We start from the raw sequence: 10,630 nt of genomic DNA on the forward strand, positions 1-10,630 counted from the left end.
ATTAAATTGACTTATTAAGGAATGACTACAGTTTCTTATCTAAAACAAATAAAATTTGTCTACTTATCTAAAGTTTGATATGTTTTTTTCTTTTTATTAAGACACTTTACATATTCTAAATGGTATTTATTAATCATTAGCCAAAATGAATGCTAAAACTAAAAATGAAATTTAAAAAATATTTAAAAAACATTAAACTTTAAAAAAACTGTTAACTGGGAAAAACATTAAAATGTAACATTTTTGAAAACAAAAAGTTTGTTTTTAATGTATTTAAGAGTCTTAAAATATTTTTAAAATTTTTATTGTCAATTTGTAAATCTATAAAATATTTGGTATGTAAAATGTATTCATCCTATACAAAATGATTAAAAAAATAATTTAAAACTGAACTGAATCTCTTCTTTTGTCTCTAAATTTATGGAAAAAATGTCTTTATTGATTTTTATAGACAAAAGATATATAAATCAAAAATTAAACATGTCTTAATTTCTTCAAACGAAATAATTTATTTCATATTTATTAGAAGTAATTTTTAGACATTTTTAATATAATTATTTCAACGTATTAAAAAATTACTACATAAAATGGATACATACCAATGCTTCAAATACTAGATTATCATATAAATCAGAATCAGAGTTTTGCATCAAAATACTAAATAGTGCATCTAATGTATCTTGTAAAAACTAAAAAATTAAAACATTAAATTAGAACATATTAAACATTTATAAAAAATATTATATATTTCTACAAAAATTTATGACTTTATTTAAAATAATTTCACAGTTTCCAAAAGACACAGAATTATATTAACATAAAATATAATAAAGATATTATACTTTAAGACAAACTAATTTATCTTAAATAATATTTTTCTTAACAATGATACTATTGAAAACTATATATACAAATTTTATAAAAAAAAAAAAAAAAAATCAAAATCATCAAAACTTTTTAATGCAAACTCGTATGATGATGGTTTCAAAAAACAGTAAAAATATTCAAATTTATATTTATGTTGTGTATATAGTAATACTGCGCTCTGTAGTAGAGCTCATCCACATATGTAATGTTTAAAGTGCCAAATTTGACCATTAATATCTCCAAGACCAACAGACCAATTTGGATGAAATTTAATATATATAGTCTCTGCGATGATTAGTACAGAAGACTTAAATTTTGAATAAATTTGTTGGATTGTTCTGGTCTTACGCAATCTCAAATTCTGCATTTTTTCCACTAGATCTATGAGAGAGATTTTCGTGACACCAAGCTACAGGAAAATCAAGAAGTCTGCATATACTTAATAGCTCTTTTGAGAGCTGACCACATCTTTTGTGGTCCTTTTAAATGTTTTATTTAAAAATATTGAGTATTTATAAAATTATAGCTCATTTTTTAAATTTTAACATTTCATTGATCAATTGTCTACCACGTGACATGGCATTTTGCAATATATTTTAATCTATTACAATTATTTTATATATTTATATAATATGCAATATATTTTAATCTATTAATGATTTAATACAAACCTAATGATTAAAAATATAATATAATATAAAATAATGTCTCATTTTACTTTTGTGGTTCTTATGTACCTATACATAATAAGGGAAAATATTAATATAAAATATCTGTATTATTATGTGTGATGTAATTTATATCTATTATTTCTTTTGTAAAAAATAAGGACTGAAGAGGAGTCATTAAGATCCTAAATGCATTTCCTCCATTAATAAAACCTGTACCAATAACTGTTCCTTGTGTGATAAGTTACTGGAAAAAAAAGCCAAAAATTTTAGATTTAAAAAATTCCAAGGAGAAGTATTATTTATTCTCTGAGACACCAAGGAAAGTATGACTATTACATCAACCTGGATGCCCATTCCTCCTGATTTCACCCTCTCTTATGAACTCCTAAACCCTTTGCCTGATCTGCACCAAAAGTTTTCATACTTATTCTCTGTGACTCCGAGGAAAATATAGACTACTACAAAAACCTGCATACCCCTGATTTAATCCCCCCTTATTAACTTTTAAACCCTTTGCTTAATCTGCACCAGATTTTTCATATTTATTTTCTAGGACACTGAGAAAAATCTGCAAGCTACTACGTGACTGTCACATGAATATATCACAAGTTATCATGAAAACTATTCGCTTATGAAATTATTGATGACTGAAAAATACTTTAAATCCCATAAAAAAAAAAAAAAAAAGACTGTTGAAACCAGGTTGAAAAAATATAGCTCAGCAGAAACATCTAAATAAAGGAAACTTTTGAAAGTTGTGGCATAAGAATAGTGGAAGCAGATTTGACAATAAGACTCAACATGTAAATAAAGTGCACATTACACAGACTACAACTACAGGAAATTCTGGAGGAAGCAGTCATTATGATAATAAATTGGAAAAATAAGCATCATCATAGAAAAAGGCTTTGAGCTTTACTTTGTGCCTCAAACTTCTTTCACTGATACTGCTCAAACATGTTCTAACATTCAACCAAATTAATGTAGTGTAATGACTTTAAGGCACAAATTAAACAAACTGACAACAATTAGCTTAGTCAATAATGAAAGAAAACTCTTGTATTTCTTTCTTCAAGTTAAGTTTTATAATACTTTTAGAAGTATTTTTAGATGTACAGTAGAGCGTCGTTTATCCGAAGGTTGGTTATCCGAAGGAATTCCAGTCGACAAATTTAAATTTTCGCCAGTGCTGTGGCACTTCAATCTTTGGCTATGTCTTCGGCTACTCAAATATTTTATGTTTTTGATACTAAATTAACTTCTGAAGTATAATTTTTTATTGTTTTTATATTTTTCAATATATTTATTTTGTTCATACAAAATAAAAAAATAATTTTTAACGATACAATAGTCTTCGTTAGGCTTAACATCGACGAAAATTCAACGCAAAGCGACACGCAACGGAGAAAAATTTCAACACGGGATAGATTAATATATTTTTTTGTACATAATTGGTTATCCGAAAAATAAGTTATCCGAACAACTCCAGTCCCCAATTGATTCGGATAAACGACGCTCTACTGTATATACAATTCAAAAATTTAGTTTCTACAATTTTGTTTAAAAAAATAATTTTTTTAAAGAAAATTTGTTTCATTTTATTAGTAATAATTAGTTTACATGCAAAATATTTACATTATTTGAAGTAAAATGTTATAATTAGCAATTTTTTTACTTGAAGTAACATTTAATTCATGTATAAAAACACAATTGTTATAAACAACATAACAAATTTTAAACTCAATTGCTAAGATATCTGCTATATAATACACCAAGAATTTGAAATTGTTATTATGAAAAACTAAGCATATTCAAAACTTTGTTAAAGATATTTATTAAACCCTTCATTTAGCTTCTTGTTTGGACTTGTACTAAAATGTTATTTCAGCCACCTAATTGTGCTGTTTTTCCAAACTTATAATGACTTCTGTACATTATAAGAATAAGGAGAGTGTTACAATATACATTACATTAGATCAAAGGAAGAGAGAGCTATCCGTTTCTTGTTTACGGACTTGGCCCTGTTGGAAGAGGAAAGAAGGAAGAGCATGTGGTCGAAGTGTGAAGAGAAAGTAAAAATAAGGCATGGGAGACACCATGGGCGCCCGCATCGCATTTAATAAAACCGAGTACAGACAATTACGAATATTTACAGTTAATTATAACGTGATTACAATATAGTCTTTACATCGATATTGTACATAGTACATAGATGGTCAACATAATTATATTTACAGGGTAACAAGATTAAAGTAGGAAAAACAGATACAATTGGCGTGTTCCAAGGATACATGGCGGTGTTGCGCTCGCCGCGCGTGTTACAACAGGAGACTTAAAACTAACATATATGATATATAATTAGTACACTAATAGGTTTGAGGTACAGAAAAACAGTTTCACGGCCATTTTGCCGCATTTACAACACCTGAGATAACGAAAACGCAATTTGATATTTACAAGGTACACTTACATTACACATACGCGAGTTAAATTATACAACATGTAAGATACATGGCGATACAAGACGATACGGCTGCCTACACAGCCCCTGTGGATTCCAGAAGCTAATACAGAGTTACCGATCCACCGAAAGATCCATTCCAACAGCTGTTCGAATGTCCTTTAATGATGTGGCTCGACTCCGCCTTGGGGTGGTTGGTAGATGACGAGTTCTATGTCACGGTCACAGTACGATAGTTGTTGCACAGCACCTTTGTGTTTTTGATGTATTTCTTGAGGCTGTTCCAGACCTCTTTGTTGTTAAAAATGTCCTTCGGTCTTGGGGGCCAGTTGAGACCGTTATTAAGGCAGGTCCCCATAAACGGAAGCCTTTCCTGTTCGTAGGTTGGATAGTCGTAGAGTAGATGGTTTCCATCACCTTCGCTTAAGTCGTCGCAGTTACAGGTGTTAGCCTCTCGTTTGCCGAACCGGCAAAGGTAGGAGGCGAAGTTGCCGTGGCCAATAAGAATCTGCGAGGTTTCGGCATCAGGAGTGTAATGTTTGGTCTTTAAGCGGAGATGGATAGATGGGATGTAGTTGTGAGTAGTCCTGTCGGTACCTATACTGCCTTCGAAAGGATCACCAAACAAATCAGCTATATTAATAACAAACAAACTTTCCTTTAACTCCTCATACCATTCTTATTATGTTCTGTGTCATTTNCAGTACCTCGGCCAAAAAAACTAAGAAAATTGCGTCTTGCACAGTTTTTTGCACTGAGTTCAGTACAAATAAATAGGTCAATTTTGACACATTTAAGCAGTTTTGCAGATATTGTACCACAAAGTTGCACTTTGCCCATACAAAACTCCAGAGACAGTGTTTAACAAAACTTGGGGAGCCAATTTACTCAACTGCCATTGACTAACAGTGTGTCATAAATGTCTATAGCCTGTACATTCTACAAAGCAAGTAAAATATAAGTATGGTATGCAGGAGATGCAGGTTTGAATCCTGCTCTGGGCAGATTTTTTTCTTTCAGAATATTCTAAATTATTTAATAAATATTAATTTAATTTAATAAGAAATGGTGCCTAACTCCTCCCTCTAGTGACAAATTATTTAGTAATTAATTAAATACAATTGCGGAAAATGGTAATTCAAAATTTCATTTTTCAAAATATTTAGAAAATTCAAATTTTTTTAACATTTAAAAATTAATAGTAAATTATAAAATCTTAATAATAGATTTTTTTTAATCCAAAATGTAATAATTATCTTAATAAAGATAAATTCTTAGAATTCTTTATTAAGATAATTATCCTATAGTATTTAATAGTTAATCCTATAACAACAGTAAATGGAAATGTAAATTCAAAGCTCCAATAAAATAAAAAGTGACTGTTACAAAAACGTCAATTCCATGCTTATACTAAAGGATATAAAAATAAATGTTGTAGTCAAACAGTGATAATACAGAATAACTAAAAAATGAACACGATGTTATGATTTTTAAGATGCACAGTACAAATATATTGTAAAGGCTAAAAACAGTATATATATACATAATAAAAAAGAAAAAACAGCCAAAAAGTATAGATTAATATAAAGGAAAGAAAAGCTTACATATGTTATTACTGAAATAACAGTTTAAATTATGAAAATTTGCATATTAATTAATTAAGGAATTTGTTTAATCATTAAAACTTAATTACAATGTAACTTACATAATATTTTAGTTCATGTAAAAAATAAAATTTCAAGTTGATATTTTATAAATAAAAATTGAAACTATCATTATTAATGTAAACTGTATTTTTAAAATAAAATTATGATTTATCTGAAACTTTTCAGAGATCAGGACAATCAGAAACAGAAATTAGTAACAAATGATGAAATAAAAAATGTGTTTAAATAAATTAACCAAAGTTAGTATTTTATATTAAGTTTTGTAATATGATCAATATTATTATTATTTACTATTATACAGTATTATTAATATGTAATAAGGGTACAAGTCCAGTTAAGCTTAAATCAAACTATCATTTCTAGAAAATTGGTTATTATGCCTCCCTTGGTTAGCATTACAAAATATAATCTGTGCAGTTATTTAATAGTTTTTAATTACTTGGGTGTCTGAAAAAACAGTTTGGCTGATACCTAATTTCAAGAATTATGTATTTAAATCCTATTGTGAATCAAACTTCTTTTTCAGATGTTTTTAAATTATTTTTTTAATTTTTATAGTTAATAAATTTAATGAGCTGGTCTTTTATAAATTTAAAAAAAATATATATATATATATCACTATTAGTATAACATATATTCTGTTATAATAAAATTAATAATTCCTTAATCAATGCTACTTAATCTACTCTAATATGGAATTAAATAATACAGTATGAAAATAAATCTGATAGTATACTTTGAATCAAAATTTATTAAAAATAATAAAAAAAAATCATGAATATTTTATTGAATATATTCTTACAGGTATTATTTGACCTTTTTCATTGCAAACTTTAACAGTAACTTCTACATTTCTATCAGATGATTTAGCTCCTTTAGAAAACTCTCCTTGTACCAGAGTGAGATAAAGATCATTTCGAACATCACCTGTCATTATAAAATATTTACATAAATATTAAACTTTCACAATTATTTAAAATTATGTCAATATGATTGTTTTATTCTTCAAAAAAAATAGAACAGATTAATAAATCCACTCAATTTATTATTAAATTAAAAATGTTCTTTCCATTATTCTTTCTCATATGACTTTTTACATGTTCTGAAAATGTTAAAAAATATATTATTAAACTTCTAAATCTAAAGATAAGATTTCATCTATTATCACTTCTCTTTCTCCTCTTTTTTAAACTGAATTAAAATAAATGAAATTTTAATGATTTTAAATTTAAATTAAAAAAAAAATCAGGTATCTCTTGTACAGCACGGCACTTCTACAACATGGTTTTTCTCTAACACTGTTGGCAAATTGAGGACATCTCTGTACAACATAGTTTCCGGTTTCATTCTGACATGGTTCAAGAATTCGGGAAATCGTCTGTATAAAATTTCAGTTTTTAAGTGCAAACTCCATTATTTGATATTTTTTTTATACAAGCCATCTCAAATTTGCCCATGGATTTTACAATATTAAAATTTTCAATTTGTTTTGTGTCTTTCATCAGGTTAACTTCAATGAAAACCAATAGTACAATTTTTTCCTCCTTGTTCTAGCTTTCCTTTCAATCAGATATTGTTGTTGCTTTCAGACATTAGCATTTAAGACTGTCACCATGTTTTGGTTTTTTAGATTAATCTTCATATTTAGTAAAGTTTATTTAAACATTTTTAAGTATGTGTTATTAAGCTTTTTTTTTAACCATAGGTAAGTAATCATTCATAAAAATAATGAATGCAATACAGTGATATCTTGGTACTCGAACCCAAATTCTAGAGAAAAGTTGCTCAGTACTCAATTGAACAAATGAGGGTTCCTAGAACAAATTTTTGATTAATAACATATTTTTATTTTGATGATGATAAAAAATATTAATAAATAACATAAAAACTTTTGACGATAAAAATAAGAAAAATGAAGATAATGTTGATATTTCTGACCAAGATTGACAAAAAAGCTCAGATGATGATATACCTAGTGGGACTACCAGGTACCAGTATTTCTTTTATAAAAAGTATGTACTGTACAAATATATTTTAAATGACTATAATAAAATAATATTCTTTTCACATTATTTCAAGAATTATTCATTATAACAAATGTTAAAAATTTTATTTTTATAACAATAACTATTTGCTACTTAAAAAATTAGATTTAATCATAAATAACAAAATGATACCAGTAATATCTAGCAATTTACTAAATAATAAAAAAACAAGCATATTCAGCAATTTTTAAATCATCATCATCAGGTTAAAATAGAATATATATGTAAAATTCAAATTTTACTTTAAACAAAATTTTCTAGTATATACAATTTGATAGATAAGATTAAACTTTGATAATACTGGTCAACATGATTTTTTGTACACAGAAGAGAGAAATTGTGTCTAATAGAACTTTTTGTACTGATTTCAAACATGGGATTGAAATTTTTCTATCACTCTCTAATTTTACATAGTTGTAGACTATCTTGTTAGGGATCTGAACATGTCTAAAAAACAGGCCAAACTTTTAGCTTCTTGACTGAAAGGTTGGAATTTACTTCATCAGACAACTAAGGTGTGTTTCTTTCATAATCGTCAAGAAGATTTTCAAGACTACTATTCTGAAGAAAGTGATTTAATTTATTGCATTAATATTAGTGCTGTGATGGATGCACTTGATCATAAATATACTACCATGGAATGGAGAGTTTTCATTGATTCATCTAAGATTAGTCTTAAGACTGTGCTTTTACACAATGGAAACAAATTTCCTTCTGTGTCATTAGCTTATTCAACTAAAATGAAAGAAACCAATGAAAATATGAAACTCTTACTTAAAAAAAATTCATTATCACAAGTACAATTGGATCGTATGTTGTGATTTAAAAATCATTTAATCATTAATGGGTTTGCAGCTTGGCTATACTAAATTTTGTTGTTTCTTGTGTGAGTGGAACAGCAGAGACAAGAAAAATTATGTCAAGAAGGAAAGACCAAAGTGTGAAATGTTTATTTTTATCCAGGAAATAAAGTTCATGCACCATTAGTCAATGATGACATGATTTTTCTACCTCCACTTCATATAAAGTTAGGACTTTTCAAAAACTTTGTCAAAGCAATGAATGTAAACAATGCTGGATTTCATTATTTGAAAAAAAAATTTCCTTGTGTAACTGATGCTAAAATCAAAGCTGGAGTTTTCATTGGCCCACAAAAAAAGAACTTTAATTAAAGATGATAAATTTGAAAGCTTGTTAAGGACAGTTGAAAAGTCAGCATGGAAATCATTCAAAAATGTTGCACAAAATTTCTTGGATAATCACAAAGCTCCAAATTACTGTGAAATTGTGAATGGGCTCTTACAATCTTACAAAGATATGGGATGTAATATGCCCCTCAGAATGCATTTCTTGGATTCCCATCTGGATTTCTTCCCCAACAATGTTGGTGCTGTCATTGACGAACACAGGGAGCGTTTCCATCAAGACATCTCTATCACGAAATAGAGGTATGGTATCAGGGCCAGTGGAATTCAAGAATGCTTGCTGATTATGTTGGACAAGAGGGATTCTCCAAATGCCAAACATTGCAGAAGCTCCACATTTCACCATTTTAGACAAGATAAAATAAATAAGTGTATGTGTTTTGTCTAAATAAATATATTACTAGCTGTCACATAAAAACCAGATGTGATAGAGAAAAACTATTTATATATTTGAAAACAACAAAAACAGCTCTATAAGGATCAGGTATTTTCATTTGTGCATGAAAAAAAGCTTTCATTTTGTTTCTCAGTGTAATTGATTATCAAAATATAAGCTTCATTTTCAATAAAAATTATATTTTAATACTAAAAACATTCACCTATGATATTTCAATAATATAAAAAAATAATTAAAAATTTCATACCAGGTAGAATAACTTCAGGAAAACCCATTTTTCTAGCAACAGCTGTTGAAGCTGATATTAAATGAGGATTTTCTTCTCTTACTTGCTTTAAATCTCCATGAAGTAATTTTAAACAAACCCAAAGTCCTTGCCCTTTATGTTCTTTCTGAGTAATATCTTTTGCTGCTAGAACTTTTCGTATTACATTTTCTAAGAAATCTCTTTCACCACACCTATACATTGATATAACTAATTAATAATAAAAATAAAAAACTCCTTAAATTATATATATATTAAAAAATATATTATTTCATTTAAAATTTTAATTCATTCTATAATAAAAATTACATGATTCACTTTTACTTGGATATGTATTTCTTATAATTGTTTAATTGTTATCAGGTGACCAAAAAGTTTTTGCAGTTTTTACAATGATGGCTACTACAGAAAACTGCACAAACTTCTTTTGGTCACCTAATATAACTATGTAAACCACATAACTGAAATTTAATCATCAGTATAAGTTGTAAAAAAGTGTCAAAAAACAAGAAAATTATTCATTCTTAAAACACATTTTTTCTAATTGTAGTAAAATTTAAATACGTAAACAACTACTTTTTGGAAATATAAAAAAATTTATAATAATGATGGAAGTTATAAAATTTTAATTTTTCATTTACATTACAATAAAATAAATAAAGGAAATAAAACTACAGGTATACCTTGCCTTACGTTGGTAATTGGTTCCAGGAGAGGCGACATAAGTCGAATTTACTTGTCTCCGAATCTACTTGTCACTAGGCTAAACCATAAATTACCATTCCCGGTTCTGTATTTTATTTATTAATGCATTTTTAATAATATATGATAAATAAGGATCTATTTTAAGCTTACAAACAAATAAATTTTAGTTTTTAATATAGTACAGAAAAAAGTAATCTAAATTTACGAATGCATGTACTGTAAATACAGTACATACTTGTAAATGTATATATTTTAATATGATTTTATGTGCTTTAAACGCTTTTCTAGTGATATTACGACTTCAATATTTGTGGCGGACAGACGTAAAGTCGAATAAAATGACTTAA

At 27.3% G+C, this 10,630-nt stretch overlaps 1 protein-coding gene across 1 annotated transcript in view; it reads right to left on the minus strand.

The window, feature by feature from the left end:
• The window catches only part of LOC111619405 (dedicator of cytokinesis protein 1-like), a 95,259-nt gene that overhangs the window by 50,182 nt on the left and 34,447 nt on the right, over positions 1-10,630 (minus strand). The window contains 3 exon segments of the mRNA XM_023361108.1: positions 600-689; positions 6,442-6,593; positions 9,561-9,772. Coding sequence (XP_023216876.1) covers positions 600-689; positions 6,442-6,593; positions 9,561-9,772 — 454 coding nt within the window.

The sequence above is a fragment of the Centruroides sculpturatus genome, unplaced genomic scaffold (assembly GCF_000671375.1).
Source record: "Centruroides sculpturatus isolate CEXI.00-Female unplaced genomic scaffold, Cexi_2.0 scaffold266, whole genome shotgun sequence".
NCBI classification, from domain to species: Eukaryota; Metazoa; Arthropoda; class Arachnida; order Scorpiones; family Buthidae; genus Centruroides; species Centruroides sculpturatus.